At 45.7% G+C, this 16148-nt stretch overlaps 1 protein-coding gene across 6 annotated transcripts in view; it reads right to left on the reverse strand.

Annotated features, from left to right (window-relative positions):
- GLYR1 (glyoxylate reductase 1 homolog) overlaps nt 1-16148 on the reverse strand; it is a 32935-nt gene that overhangs the window by 15758 nt on the left and 1029 nt on the right. For 4 of the 6 annotated variants that reach the window (XM_065924277.1, XM_065924278.1, XM_065924274.1 and 1 more), the window contains exons 2-7: nt 15953-15989; nt 14937-15016; nt 5894-6032; nt 5108-5350; nt 1504-1590; nt 590-646 (exon numbers count right to left, since the gene is read on the reverse strand). In XM_065924277.1, the coding sequence (XP_065780349.1) occupies nt 590-646; nt 1504-1590; nt 5108-5350; nt 5894-6032; nt 14937-15016; nt 15953-15989 (643 nt within the window). The remainder of the gene's footprint in view (nt 1-589; nt 647-1503; nt 1591-5107; nt 5351-5893; nt 6033-14936; nt 15017-15952; nt 15990-16148) is intronic. The other 2 variants (XM_065924280.1, XM_065924279.1) reach the window with 1 other exon arrangement.

The following is a 16148-nucleotide window of genomic DNA, read 5'->3' on the forward strand; positions in this document are numbered from 1 at the left end:
TGTACAACTTTGCTGAACTTCAACACGTGAAAACTTAATTCGCATTACTCCACTCAGCTCTCATGTGGCTCTACAAGGTGCTTTTTGCTGGTGATGATGCTGAAAATCAGGGGTTTATACGTCCAGAATTATGGGCGTGGTCAGTGTACCTGGCCTTGGAATCCTGATGTGTCAACTCCAAGGTCACACACCATCAGCAGACCCTATCAGGGCTCAGCCTACCTGGCAGCCCTGGAGAGACCTGGGGAGACTGCCCCAACCCCCAGGCTCAAGGAAGACTATCTTCATCCAGCAGCTCTGGCCATCCGTGGGTGGATGCCAGCTCCTGAGGCTGGCTTTCTGTCTTAGACTCTGAGGGTAACCACAAATGTCTCAAGCACACAGCCACTAAGTTTTAAAAGCTTTGGGTTCCTTTTAAATCTTAACAATGCCTGATTCACGAGTGGTCCTGTATGTGATTTAAATTTAACTAGTTGCTGCTCTGGACAGCAGTACAGGCAGCAGACTAGGGTGTGGCTCCAACGAAGCAGCACTCTCCCCTCAGGCCAGCTCCTAACGGTGAATCAAGAACCTCAAGAAACAAACCTACCTTCTCAGTTTGGCTGAGCAGGAAGTGATGGAAATGAGGGTCTGCATCTTTAACAGGCTGAAATCAGAAAATGATTTAATAAAACAAGTTATCTTCCACCAGAGGTCACCTTCCTCTACTGATAACCAGTCTCCTCTGGCTGACACATCTTTGGGAGCTGAGTTTACAACTGCCTGGAAGCTCTTTTCCCACTCTGGTTCTAAGCCTTTTATAAACAATGCCCATTTCAACTGGAGGAAAACTGGCTTCAGTGGAAAAGAATGGATGTTTCTGCCAGGCTGGTGTATAAATTACTCCCAAACACTGTGGAAAAATAATTAAAAAGTGTACCAGTGATTTTTATATCCAGCATTCACCAGTCACTTCAGATGACCCAGCAGACCAAGCCAAATTCTCAGGCTCCTCCAGTCTTAGGATTTTGGCCCACTTGTACCTGGTGCCAAATGCTCACCGAGGGTTAATATTAACAGAGAGGAGGAGGCAATGACTGCAGGACTTTCAAGGGCTTTTCATAAGCAGGCCCAGCAGCAGGGGAACAGCGGGCACACCCACTCCAAGGATAAGGCAGTGTGCAGGTAACCAAACATCACAGCTGTGTACATGATCAAAGTGTGTCTATAAAGTACCAAGTGGAGAAAAACTGCAGAATGATCCCACTTTTGTAAAAATCAACACCACTCCCAAAAGCAAAAACCTGTAACATGGATATGTGATTATATACCTGATGGTTAAGTGGGTATGCCAAACGGTCTGGAGTTAGTTAAATCAAACTTGACACAAGCCTGTGCCAGGGTGGACTCACACACTTCTGTATTCACTGGCAAGTACAAAGCGTTGGGAAAAGCACATCACGGTCAGGCTGGGAAACCAGTCCTGAGGCTGGGCTTGTCATGGCCCAAGGGAGGGGTCATTACCTCGCTCACGTTCGGCTGCCATTTAAACGTGGCCATGGGTCCAGCCATCATCCCCTTCACAGTACTGGACTCAGGGATGCTGAGGTCCTACAGAGGGAAAGACAGGTGGTCACAACACCGTGGCACCTCAGTAGCAGGGGTCCTCCTCCCTCAGTCGGGGGTCCCTCTTCACTGCTTTGCTTCCTTCAGTCATACTCCACCCCAAACTACCCTAGCCAGCTCCATGGTCTCCCCAGGCACAGCTCTGAGGACTGTCTTATCGGGAGAAACAGGGCAAGTCCTTATCAACACAGAGGGAAGCTTTCTTTTCTCTGGTCCAGAAATGACAAACGTGTTCCTGGGCCAAATTTCCTCAAGGATGGAGGTAACCTGAAAGACCAACTGTGGTTTGTAGTGTGATCAGCAGGTCACAGGGAAAACTCCTTATTGCAAATAATGAGCATTAGAAAAACAGTACTGACTTAAAAAGGAATCCATTGTATCTCAAAAAAACCCTAAGGAAGCTACATGGTGCAATGAGGAGATCTGCCCAACATTTTAGAGCCACTAAGTGATGAAGCCAGAACTAGATCCTGGGGCAGTCAGGATCCAGGAGTCCACTCTCCCCCCAGACAGAAGGAAGGTGTTGTGGGGGCAGCGAGTCAAGAGCTCAGCGCGCCAGGTGAAGCTCTCCACTAGACAGCTGCGGGGAAGTGTCAGTAGGGCCTCCGAGGCTGGGAGACAGCAAATGGGGACAGGGACACGAGGCAGCCTGCGGCAGAGGGGCAGGAGCAGACGAGCTGTAGCTTTATCCCTAGATCTCCAGACTGGTGTGGAGATGCGCAAAGCGAAACCAAGTAGCCCAGAGCAGCGCTGCCCCAGAGAAGCTGCTGTCACGATGGCTGTGCTCCATATCCGCTTGGTCCAGTGCAAGAGCCAGGAAGCTTGTGTCACTATGGAGCACCTGTTATGCGGCCAGTGTGACTTGAGCAACTGGATTTTAATTTGGGTTTTATGTAAACTAATTTAAATGTAAATGGTCACTAGCCTAGTGACCATAACAACAGAACAAGAGTATGGCAGGAAAACAGCTGTGGGTCCATCCAGCACTGAGCAAAAGCCTCCAGTCCTGATTGCCTGCACGAGTCTGGATTTTTAGGAGAGCCACAGGATAGCTCTGTTTTGTCCCGTGGTTCGTGCCCACAGTCCCAGTTCTCCTCTCAGGACTCGAGCCCCAGAGACAGGGTGAGTGTGCACTCCCCAAGCATGGCTCCCCCATGGGGCTGGACACAAACCCAGCCTTCGCCTTCCCGCACGTAATCAACACCCCTGCCATTGAGCTCAGCCTTTTCCGGTAACCCTCACAGGACAGGGGATTATGGCTCAGAACAGCACTCATCGGGGGCTCTGCCCAGCTACACTACGCTCTCTGCTTCAGTGAGGAGCTCGCCAGCCAAATGACGATCACTATAGCAACACACATGCTTGTGTGAGAAGAGTCCCTCCACATAAGCCTGGCAGTGGCCCCCAGGAGTGCACTACAACCACCACACTCTCACCACACAAACGCTTCTGCTGAAAAATAATAAATGTGCAATGTTCGTCAAATGTATAGTGCTGCAGGCACTGTCTTAAGTGCTTGGCTTGTGTTACTCATTTAATTCTTAAAATAAACCTAAGATGCACTGTTATCTTCAATGACCAGACAAGGAAACTGAGGTGAAGGGAGCTGGCCACGGTCATATAGCTGTAGCAGGTCATGGAGACCCCAGGGCCTCCTCCTTTCCTCTCCTTCATACTTCCCTTTACCCCCAAAGAAGCTGTTTCTCTTCACGGTGAGCACAGGAGGTGGTGAGATCCATGGTGTGAGATGCCGGACAGCATGCATTTGGAGAACAGATAAAACCCAACAGCCTAGATTTCTGTGGGTCCCCACGAAATCAACTCAACTGGATCAAGCCAGATCACATCTCCTGAAAGTTCTTCATGCACCACACCTGGCAGTTTCTAAACTTCCCTCCCCTCTGGCCGGAGGTTCCCTGAGCTCCTGGTCACCCGGGCTGTCCCCACCACTCAGCTGCTCTCATCTATTCTGTCTTAGGTCACTGAACAGCCAGAAGGACCCGCTCTAATGCAGAGGTTGTATTGCGGCAGCTGACAGGCTGAATGTAGTCCAGAGTGATGTTCCTTTGGACTTAGCAACGTTGTAAAAATTTGAATTAGCTTCTAATATATAAAACAGGAACATTTCACTTAAAATATGAATTTCCAGCTTCTCTTGAGAAAAACCAAAGAATCTGGCAAAACTTGGCTGGGAGTCCGAGCGCGGGGCACGGCCTCACCAGATGGCAGCTGTTGCCACCCTAACACCTTCAGCCCAGCCTCCTGCTTGAGCACCTCTTCCCATCCCTGCCTGATCTCGCTGCTATCTCAACTTGTGCGCCTCCATCTGACTTCCAGGATTTCATCACGGTCCCATCATCCCAGGTCTGTGCCGGCCATCTGGCTTCCAGCCTCCGATCCTGCTCTAACAATCTTCCCCTGTGTGTTGACAGACTACCTGCTTCACCTAAAATCTTCCTCCTCTGGCTTCCAAGACCCACACAGATCTTTCTGGAAAGGTGAGAGATATGTTACTTCTGCCTTACTTCCCTTCGCCAGCTCCACCCACTTCTTCCAGCCTGGAGCTGTGGGCGTTCTCTCTTCAAAGCCAACTTCTTCCCTCCCCTCTCCTCTCTCCTGGCTTTCCCTCAAGATAACCACAATCAGGGCTCCAGGATCTAATGTCCTCTCTAGATATTTGCTCCCCCACACCAACATTTCCATCCTATGTTCCTGGAAGCCTCCCTGGTAGTCTAGACATCACTCAATGTCATCACACATGGAACTGGTCCTCTCGCCCCCAAAGCCAGCTCCTCTGCTCAGAAGAAAGGCACGTTTCTCCAGGCACAGACTTGAAATCATCTCCCTTCCCCTTTTCTCATCATCCCCTAGATGCAACCAGTTACCAAATCTTACCAACTCCTCCTCTGAAGTGCTTCTCACATAGTTCCTTTCAGTATTTGCTAACGCCCCCCTCCCCCTCCCCAAGGAAATCCCATTATGAACGCACACCTGATGTCACCCTTCTCATCGGCTTTGAGCCTTCCTTCACTGCCAGCCGTGACCTGTAACACACAGTCTGGCACACACCGCCATCTCCACGTCCAGCTCCGACACCTTCACGCCACCCTACTAACTCCAAGGTGGCACAACACTGCTTAAGCAGACCTGGAGGCTCTCCACAACCTAGTACAAGCTGCCTTTACCCATCTGTCCTGCCCGCCAACAACACGCACCCTTCGTTCATGGAAGCCCTTCCCTTCTTTCCTGCTCAGCCCTTGCACGCTGGTTCAGTGGACCCTTCTACTCCCCTGACCATGTGTCTGGTTGAACGCTCGAGTTCTGTGTTCCTGTCACGCCTGTGCGTCCAGGCCGGGCCCCTTCCCTGTCTGCAGAATTCTTTAGGGCAGCACAGAGCAGGGGACCCTACGTCCGTTCAGGGAGCTGAAGCACACAGGAGAGCTCGACTCTGCCCTGTAGAAGGACAGTCACCAGTCCCAGAAGCTACAGAGACAGAACCAACCTTCTCGTCCTTGGGGGGCCGACCCCGCTTCCGGGGACTCTGCTCCTGGGCTCTCTTCAGAGGGGACTTGGAGCCTCGCTCTGAGGAGCCTGAAGGCACCCTCTTCTTTCCTTCTCCCATGTTCTTCTTCACCTTCCCTTCAGACAGGCTAAGCTTGCGCTTCTCATCACCTGAGATTGGCCTACTTCTCTCCTCACTGGAATTACGCCGATTCTTGTCATCAGCAGAACTGTGGGATGATGTCTGTAAGTTTAATAATAATAGTGATAACCACCACAATGGCTGCTACCATCGCAACCCCTATTTACACGGGCCATGCCCGGTGGTGAGCACTTTCTGTACATGCGTTATCCACCTGACAATCCTATGAAGGAGGCGCTGCTGTCATCTCTGCTTACATTTGGGGAAGTAGAGTAAAATAAAATTCAAGTCATTCGCCACAGTCTCCAAACTGGATTTACACTCAGGCAGTGGACAGATCCCAGAGGCATGCTCCTAACCTCCATAAAAGGGAGAAGGCCTGTGCTGTACTCAAAAGCTGAGGGACGTCTGCTGGGTCTAAACGACTTTCCTGAGGGCAACAATCTATTCCAAAAAGGTCAACCAGATGCATGGAGTTTCAATCTGATCAGCAAAATGCTGACGCCTTAGACCTAAAGTAGCTCTCTCCCCACTGGCATTTCACGAGAATAGCTTCAGGTTCGGGCGATACTTAATCTGTTAGTTACTATGCAGAAAAGAACCAGTCTGGAGTCGGCACAGAGTGAGAACCACGGGGCCTCTCACCTGGTCCTTCCCTTTGGCTCTCCTGAGAAACTCCTCCACCGCGTCCACAGCCTGCTGGAATCGCTTCCCCTTGTTGATCTTGATCATTTCCTCCTTATGTGCATGATACGGCTTGAGCTGTTCCACTTTGATCCAGGCACTGGCAGAAAACATACAGAGCAAGGACATGATCCACACTGCTTATGCCAGAAAGTATCAAAGACCTCACCCCAGCAGAGTGCAAGTATCCATTTGGTTTAACTGGTCTTTGAAACAGGCCTGCCATGTTTTCAAAACATACTACTGACCAGCCCCTAGGCTCTTGAGCCTAAAAGTATGTTTTCCGGAAACAAGTCAAACCACCATCATCAAAATCAGCATCCTCCAAATAAAGTCACCGTTGTGGGTTATTTCCACTCTCATTCACCAGCCTTCCACGCTGAAACACACACACCCTGCCACTAGCTCAGGACAAAGGAAACCTGGAGATGCACTCCCACTCTCACAACACAAATGGCTCCATGTGGAGCCCAGAAAATCAGGACTTTTGGCGTTATCAACCACAGCAGCATCACTGTCAGTCAAAAACCTCAGTCAGACCAATGACCTGTCAATCCCAAGACTCATGGATGCTCCGAGAGCTAAAGTAAGGCAACAGCTTAAAAAACCTGCTGCTCCTGCAGACATCTGCAGTCTCGGAGCTTTATTTCTTCATGAATGATTGTACCCAGGGCTACTGAACTACACAAGACAGGGGACACACGGTTCGGAACAAGGGCAGCAGTCACAAAAGGAGGCTTCAGAAACAAGACTGCCTGTGATTAAAGGGAGAGAAACATATTCTTCGGATTTTTGATTCCCACCACCAAAGCATAAGATGTGAGAATGAAAAGAGCCATCAACCCTGGAATAACTGGCCTGCCACCCTAACCTGCACGAATCTGCCCCCAGTGGCTTTTGTGGTTTCCTTAAATGACGGTCAGTTTCCAAAGCACCGTACAATGGAGAGAATTATAGGCTTGGCAAGGTTAAGAGTCTATTTACATATTTTACCCTGTAAAACTCAGAGGTTTCATAGCATAACCTTCAGAAAAGTGGGTCAGGTCAAGGATATAGAAATGGGGCTATTACATTAACTTAGGCTTCTTTCCTTTAGAGAAAGCTAGAGAGTACTCACTAATAATAGTCGAAGTGCTAACCTCTGCACATAAAAATAGTGCTATCAACCCAGCAACAGCCACCTGTGCTCCGTGTTGTGCTAATGGCTGTAATAATGGGTCTGTAAAAACACATCTGGAACCATCAGTCTGCAAACTAGGACTAGGCATATTATCTGTGGGTAAACAAGACGAGCGAGAACAAAACAGTGAATGGAGACTCGGACGCTGGTCTCACTGCAGATTTCCAAAAAGATGAGGTAAGCAGGTAACTTCCAAGTGACCAACTCATCCTGAAGTCTGAAATTGGACACAACAGATAGCACGGGTCCAATCTATAAGGAGGAAAAATGGAATTAAATTGACCCCATATTATTCAGCAAGTGTGTTTACAATGTTAAAAGGCCAAACCACCAGCGCAATCAGATGAAAAATAAGTTAAACTTTCAGATTAACTGGGAGCTCTGAGGTGACAAATACTCAGTATCAGTAATGAAGCTTAGAGACCTACAATCCTCAAAGAAACCTCCTCCCTCTCCCAGCTTCAGGTCAGATGCTGAGACCTGCATGCATTCCTAGCGTAAGACAGATGGGGTGATTTTAATCAAGCGTCCCTGAGATAGGACTGTAAGAATCCTGATTCCTAAATCCCTCCTCCCCCATCTCCTCACACTAACCGAGGACTCAGAGCAAGTGGAAGGGTGAGGATATTTGTGGAGAAAGCACCAATGAACCCAGGCCTATCTTCCATTGAAGCATTTTAAGTGGATTACTGAGTTCTGCCAAGAGAACAGCAGAGTCAAAATTGATTCATCCTAAATAAAGACTGGCATTTTCTTCTCTTATGACCATCTTTGAAAAGTGAAAATAAGTTTGCTGAAAGAAGTGACAGTTTAAGTATGACTTCAAGAGAAATGTTAACCTACCTAAGAAATCACCTTCTGCTGGAGAAACATCCTGTCACATCAGAAAAACAGTAAATAAAACACGAGCCCAGCAGAGCCCCAGAAGGATTATCTCCTGAAAGCACAATGAACTGAAATTTACTTTGGCCATTTCAATAATTTTTTCTCCAAAAGCTATATTGCAAAACTCTGTCTCCTTAAAAAAGAGTGTGCTTTTCAGCTGGAGCTTCAGCAAGGTCCTACTGAGGCCAGCCAGGCAGGAACTGGCATGCAACTGGTGCTCAATAATTACTCAGTAAATGAAGCCTTCCAGGCATGTCAGGGAGGCTGGACTGCTGGCCTCTGGGCTAAAACAACAGATGACTGTGCAGGCTTTCTGTGGTGGTTGCTGTTGTTTATATGTTTTTAAAGTGAGCATTCTGTTTCTTTGCTTGATTTAAGCTGTAACTTTTGATTTCCCTCAACGTGCTCCCAATGCCTAGATGCAGCTGTGCTTTTTCCAATCAATTTGCTGTAGGCTGAGAAGTTTAAAAAAAAAAAAAAAATCACGCTTAGTCAAGTTGTGTCTAATGAACTGGCTTTGCTTCTGTATTCAAGGAAGTTAATTACACATTGTTTGTAGAAGTAAACGCCCGAAAACAAGCTAACTGGCAATCAGTGAGGTCACTATAAAAAATGAAATGGAAAGTCCTTTAAGATACTTGGCTAACACTATGGAAAACAGTGTGGAGATTTCTTAAAAAACTGGAAACAGAACTGCCATATGACCCAGCAATCCCACTCCTGGGCATACACACTGAGGAAACCAGATCTGAAAGAGACATGTGCACCCCAATGTTCATCGCAGCACTGTTTATAATAGCCAGGACATGGAAGCAACCTAGATGCCCATCAGCAGACGAATGGATAAGGAAGCTGTGGTACATATACACCATGGAATATTACTCCGCCGTTAAAAAGAATTCATTTGAATCAGTTCTAATGAGATGGATGAAACTGGAGCCCATTATACAGAGTGAAGTAAGCCAGAAAGATAAAGAACATTACAGCATACTAACACATATATATGGAATTTAGAAAGATGGTAATGATAACCCTATATGCAAAACAGAAAAAGAGACATAGAAGTACAGAACAGACTTTTGAACTCTGTGGGAGAAGGTGAGGGTGGGATGTTTCGAAAGAACAGCATGTATATTATCTAGGGTGAAACAGATCACCAGCCCAGGTGGGATGCATGAGACAAGTGCTCGGGCCTGGTGCACTGGGAGGACCCAGAGGAGTCGGGTGGAGCAGGAGGTGGGAGGGGGGATCGGGATGGGGAATACGTGTAACTCTATGGCTGATTCCTATCAATGTATGACAAAACCCACTGAAATGTTGTGAAGTAATTAGCCTCCAACTAACTAAAAAAAAAAAAAAGATACTTGGCTAAGTGGAAAACAGCAAGATACAGAGCTGTGTGTGTAGTATGCTAGCACTTGTATAAAGACAAGGAAAAAGGAACATGCAACTTCCTGATTAAGCACCCAGTATCTCTTGAGGTACTCGTCGTAAGAAACTAGTATAACTAGATGCCTGTGGGCCAGAGACTTGAGGGGAAGAGGAGGAATGGAACTGCCTCAACGGTTTAAAGCTTGATTTGGGCGGAAGCCCTAAGTATCTATTAGTCTTAAAAAACAACATATCAGGGACTTCCCTGGCGGTCCGGAGGCTAAGACTGTGCACTCTCAATGCGGGGCCCGGGTTTGATCCCTGGTGGGGGAACTAAGATCCCACAACAAAGATCTGGCACAGCCAAATGAATAAATAAATATTAAAAATCTGCATAAATGAAATTAAAAAAAAAAAATCCCTCAACAAATCAATAACAAGGGCCCGTGCTGTAGCACATGAGCTATCTCTACTGAGAAGGGGCTCTCCCCCATGACTTCCTTGTGTAGGTCTGTTCAGGTGGGCAGCTGCTGCCTGGCTGCCAGTGTAACTGCACCTGTGACACAGCCAAGAGCAAACTTACCCCGGTAATCTGATACACCTCCTACAAATACTTCTCGTTTGGGAACAGAACCCTTCCCCTAAGCCACCCTCTGATTATACACTCAAAATGAATGTAAAAATCTCACATTTTCAGGCTTCTCTGGTGTCTCAGTGGTAAAGAATCCTCCTGCCAATGTAGGAGACACGGGTTCAATCCCTGGCCACATGCTGTGGAACAGCAAAGCCCGTGTGTCACAACTACTGAAGTCTTGGCAACAAGAAAAGCTACCACAGTGAGAAGCCCTCGCACCTCAACCATAGAAAAGCCTGCACAGCAACAAAGACCCAGCATAGCCAAAAATAAACAAACATTAAAAAAAAACCTCACATTTTCAAACACTTTCATAATTCTGACCAGCCTTCCTCTTAATTAAAACTAGACTATATAGATATCATAGTGAAGAAACCAGTCTATGAAAGATCTCACACCCCCACATATGTGTCTCAGACTCTCGGAAACAGTGACCTGGGGGGGAGAGGGCATCCAGGCATAGGCCACAGGTGAGAACAAGGACATGGTCAGAGAGGTATGTTTGCCCTCCATCTGGATTTGGTGAGAAGTACTTAGTAAATAACTCTCAGACCCCCCTCCCTCCAGCTTAAACCAGTCACAGAGACTGAGGATTACCGAGGTGTTACAGGTCCAAGTCTAAACTATTCAGAAATCGAGACACACTCCCCAAATGCAAATCAAAAGACCAAAAAGGTCACAAAACAGTTAACAGTTTAATAATTTCAGTTAATTATAAGCAGCGACTATCATACAAATGTCAACAAAGACTTGCCTATAACATACAGAAAATTTTTGTTTCCGAAACTTGACAACAATCCCCAGGGCTGGATGAGGCTCTCAAGCTGCACCGCCACGGCCACCCACTGCTTTCCTCACTGGTCTCTACGAGGGGCCTGACCCTTGCCCCCGGGGCGCCCTGCCGCAGCTGCGGAGGGTGTCTCACCTGAAGGGCAGGAGCCGCTGCCAGCGCTCTCGAGGATCGCGGCTGTCCAGCTCTGGCAGAAGGACACTGCTGGCTCAGTTCAAACACTGGAGCAGTGGCTCTCACTCCCGGCCTGTCTTAATCCTCCAACCATTACATGGTGTTGGAGGCAGGGAAAGTGGGGGATGCTCAGGTGGGTCTAACCTGCCGTGCCTCTAATTAGAGGCAGATTTTTCTAGAAGTTACTGATATTTCAGCACTTACTTAGACACCTCACAACCAGCCTGTCCCGCCTTATATCTGGCTTGATGTAAAAAGAATCTCAGGCTGGGACCTTGGACATATTATCACTTAAGTCCTCAAGTTTCCTGCCTCTCAGTGTCTGTATCTGTTGAAAAATAAGAACCGGAACAACTGCCTTGTTTTCTGAAAGGGTTATTGTGAGGATCAGATGTGAAGACTGCTATACAAACTCTGAAGTAGCTGTTACGGATTTACACATCGTTTGCCCACAGTATTCTTTGAACTGGTTTGTTTTCTGTGGGCTTCGCACACCTGCAAACTGAATGAACTCCCTCCATTCCGCCATCCCTGGCCACTGAAGAAACTTTAGAACCCCGAGCTCAGTTCCTCCTGATGGCAACCGCCTGTTCAAAGTGGGCCCTCGCGCACCAGATATTTAGTCTTGGGCTATGGTCCCGTGGTGGCGGTATCCTCCCCTCTATATTTTCATTAAATAGAAAAGGACTGTGGGCAGTTCCCATGTAGTCACCCAGGCTCAGAGAGCTCAACCGGGCCATCTTGTTAAGTCCTTCCCATCACAGGGGAGGCTGGCTGGGAAGGTCTAATCCTCTCTTCCTTTTTGTGAGGGGGAGCAAAGTCAGGGATGAACTCTGTCGCCATCCTGGTGACATCACTCCCGGATCCTCTCTTCTTGGTTCTCTCTTTCAGTGGGAGAGCAACAAAATTTTCTAGATGTTTTGGAAGGGAAGAATAGAAAAAAAATCAGGTTTCTAAAAGGTAGGAACATGTCCACTGAGATCAGGACCCTGTGACCAACAGAGCCTCTAGGATGTGCCAGGAGCAGGCGTTAAGGGGAGGTAGAGTCTGGCTTCTGCCATAGCCACTCACAGCTCTGTCTGTCACAAAGCAGTTCTCAATCCTAAAATCCACTTGCATATCCTGTCTGAACTATATCTCACACAGCCCTCCTTACACACAGTCCTAAACACAGCCCTCCTAAACACGGTCACACAATGTTTATTCTACTCACGGTGCCCTTTGTCAAACACCTGAGGATTTATAATCAAGTCAGTGTTTATCTCCTTAAGGTCAATTATTTCATCAATTCTGCTCATGTTCTTTCCTCAGTTTTTGCTTTTTCACATTAAAGAGGTCTCTCTTTCACCTGACTTAGTCCCCTTTCCCAATGTTAATTCCGTCAGATTCCATCAGGAGGACAGACTAGACAGCACATAGTACCCCTGGTTAGGAACAATGTAGTTTTTTTCATAAAGGTGAAACAATTTAAAAATAGGAAACAAAGAATAACAAAAATAAAACATCAGCCAAACAAAAATAAAACATCAGCCAAACAAAAAAAGGTGGCACAATGTATCATTTTGTGTTCAAAGGCTTGAAGGTCAAAGGAGCAAACCTGGCTGACATTCTTAGGAATCTCCAGCTCTCAGACCACTCTCTTCTCAAACACAGATCCTCCACACCCTACCCTACCATGGGCAGGGTCCGTTTCTTTCTCTCTCCTATTTTCTTTATTAAGCCACCTGCTTCTCATCAACTATTTTTTTTTTTTTTTTTTGTAACAGATCTAACCCTAACCCAATGCTTGTTGAAAACCTGCTGTATGCCAACTAATACAATGAGTAAATGATGCTACTTTCTCATAACTGCCGGGTAGAGTGTTGTTCCCACATGTGGACAAGGACCCAGAGGCTTAAAAAAGTCAAACGGCCCAAATCACAGAGCAGGTGAAACTGGTATCTGAATATACATCAGGCCAGTAACAATCCAGAGCTCTGTCCCCAAAGTAATCTGCTACTAAGAAACAATCTGGAGATTTCCCCTTCAGAAGATACAAAGATTCTAAACTCTGACTCAATGCTGACTACTAAGAACTCTTCTCTGGTTAGAGAAGTGCTGGAGCTCCTTTCCTTTTGTTTCCTTTCACTAAGACAACTGCTTAGTTACAAAAAGTTAACATGTTACCCCCCTCGTAACTTAATGGCTTTTTATGAAGAACAGTATCAAGGAAGTTTAGAAGGCTAAAGAGGCTAAAGATACTGTATCTAGCCACTGCTGTGTATCTGTTTGCTTAAGAGTCTCCTCAAGAAACTTCATAACATCGCCACCATCACTAACACGCTATTTTTGTGTCCAGAAAGCACATCCTTTTCACTGGCTTCAATCGTCTGCCTGGCTGAGTGCTGAGATACAGTCCGCTTCAATTTTCTGTGTCCTATTTGTAGTATTTCTTACACACAGGGACAGTTTATTCCTCTAGACTTCCAGCATGTTAAAAATTATCATAAAAACACAATGGCTTTCAGGTCCCCTGAAAGCTGTTTAACTCTCCACTTTCTATGAGTTCCCATTTGTGTTCCAGACTGGTGACTTCTTCATTTAGCTAACCAAGGTAGGCCAACAATATTGCCCTGCTCTCCTCAAACACAGGTTCTTTACCTCTGGGAGGAAGGCTTTCTTTGTCCACACGTTCAACTTATCTCCCAGTGGTTTACGGTATCCTCACTGTCTGGAATGCCCCTACTATTCCTCTCCAAATTCTACCCATCCTCCAGAGTTTGATACAAATCCTGTCTCTTCAAGAAGACTCCTTTGACCCCGTTCAAATTTCTCCTTGCTGTTCTTGATTTCTCCTTGTTCTGGAATCCTTTAATAATTCTGCTCCTCATACACTTGGTCCCATCTGAAGTGTCTATATCTTGTCACCTCAGTTCCCAGAAGACAGGAACCACAGCGTTTGCTTTCCTAGAAGTTCTCTTTGGTGTCTGGCTGCGCATTCAGTCCTTGTTTTATGCATCCAGATGATCTTTCTTGTGATGTGCACAGCATTAGCAGAACATCCCCTCTTCCAGACTGTCTCTGACTCTCACAGCTCTGGGCCAGTGACTCCATTGCCACCAAAAGGCTGCTAGGCTGGTCTGAGACAAGCACTGGGGCTGGGTATGTCGGTACATGTGTGTATGGTGAATGCAGACATGCTATGCAAACTCTAAACCAGGATGAGCACTCTGATGCAAAAATCTGCTAGCAAAGAATATCATTTATAAGAGATTTTCCTATGGAATGTTATACATCACTTTCTACAAGCATACATTTTTCAAACCCAAAGCTGCATTTTCCTGTAAGAATCACAAATACAAACACAATTACTTAAAGAAATTAAACCATCTAGCTAGAACCAGACAATCAACTTGATGGAGTGATGAGAAAGCTAAACAAGTCACTGGAAACATGAGTACACATTCCTCCCTTTGCTGCGATTTATTATACGGCCTATCAAAGAATCTCAAATTAACAATCCTGATTTCAACTCTAGAACAGATCTGGTTAAAAAGCTTTACTGTTACAACGCTCGATCAAATCATCTAGTTTTACAAGAACAAGGCTAAACAACTACTTTTATAAGACAAAAGAAATTTTAGCTTTCACTGTATAACTCCTGCCCGAACCACAATCATAAACAGCCATTAAAAGAGAACCAAACAAAAACAAAGGATCTGCCTGGAGGGGAGAGGGGTTGAGTAAAGAGGTGGGAGAACCTATCTCAATGAGGTGATCATATCTAGAAGGCATCGCCCTATTTCTCAACTGATGTCTGGGAGAGAAAAATAACACCTTTTATTTTGGCAGAAACCAGAAGGATATGCCATTTTTATAGACCATGATAAGACTGAATTAGGAGACCGAATTAGAATATTCACAAAGCAGCTTCAACCCAGGGCAACTCCCAAACATAGGGAAAGTGAAACTCTTAGTGAGCACTACTCACTGATCTTCTGTTCCAAAAAACTTTACAAAGAAGCATTTCTTCCCACGTGGTTTCTTTAAGTCCTTGGGCGGGTTAACAATCTAGAGGATGAAAGAGGAAAACAAAAAAGGTTTATTTTCCACAGTGATAAGTTGGTAAGAAAAAACATGAAATAAAAGAAATATGTCTTAAAAAAACGAAACTAAACACAGGGCCTAGTTTATGTTCAAACCTGGTGCTTTTCTATTGAGATACGTGGAAATGTGCAAATATTCCAGGAGTTCCTATCATCTATTATCATCTATAGTGTTCGGTAGATACAATATCCCTTTAATTAAAATGGCCTTGTTTTAAAAGTATTACTCCTGTAATGTGGCCCTGTCGTCACTGAAGAAACATACAGGACACTCCTGAAAATTCTTTTGTACAAGAGTTGAGACAGGTGACAACAACAGTAATGAATAAATAAGGCACTGCAAATGCCATATTGCAAAGACACAGTCTAAAGACATTTCCTGGGCTCTGAGCAAGAATATAAAAACAGAACATTTGGAAAGCTATGAAGGATCGCCTCATGCAAAATGTGGAATGCCAACTTCTGCAAAGACGCACTGGAGCAGCACATATGGTAAAATGGAAGATTTAAACTTAGTTGGGACAAAAATACTTTGACTTTTCACTAATCTACATTTAGATTTTTTTCTTCCAAAAAAGTTCATCTTCTTCTCCTTTTGTTCGATTTATGCAAAGCTAAATTCAAGTCATAATGGATTTTCAGGATTAAAAAACCTTATTCAAAACCACTTCTGAGTCAAGAAATAACAATTCACTGCAGATTAAAAGATCTGGTTTATGTATACTGCCTTTTCTAAATAAACTGATACTAAAGACAAAAAAAAGAAAAACAAAAAACCCGTGTGTTATTTGAATAAGCCCAGTTTAACTCAATGCTAGAGTCTGTGGGGAATTCCATCTTACATGCTCCCCCTTCTCAAAGCCAACTTCAGACGTTCTTCCTTCAGTAGCAAGACACTCACCTTTCCCGGCCAAGGAGGATACCGGCCGAGTTTCCCCCTAGAGAAAACACAGAGAGTCAGCATTTGCCCTGGAAAAGCAACTCCAGCTCCTTCAACACACTCAACATGCAATTTATTTTCCTAAATATCCACCTTCACCCTCCACTGCCAGACTAAAAGCTGGCAACAAGGAATTCTTAAACGTGGCTTCCACAGC

The sequence above is a fragment of the Muntiacus reevesi genome, chromosome 2 (genome assembly GCF_963930625.1).
Source record: "Muntiacus reevesi chromosome 2, mMunRee1.1, whole genome shotgun sequence".
Taxonomy (NCBI): domain Eukaryota; kingdom Metazoa; phylum Chordata; class Mammalia; order Artiodactyla; family Cervidae; genus Muntiacus; species Muntiacus reevesi.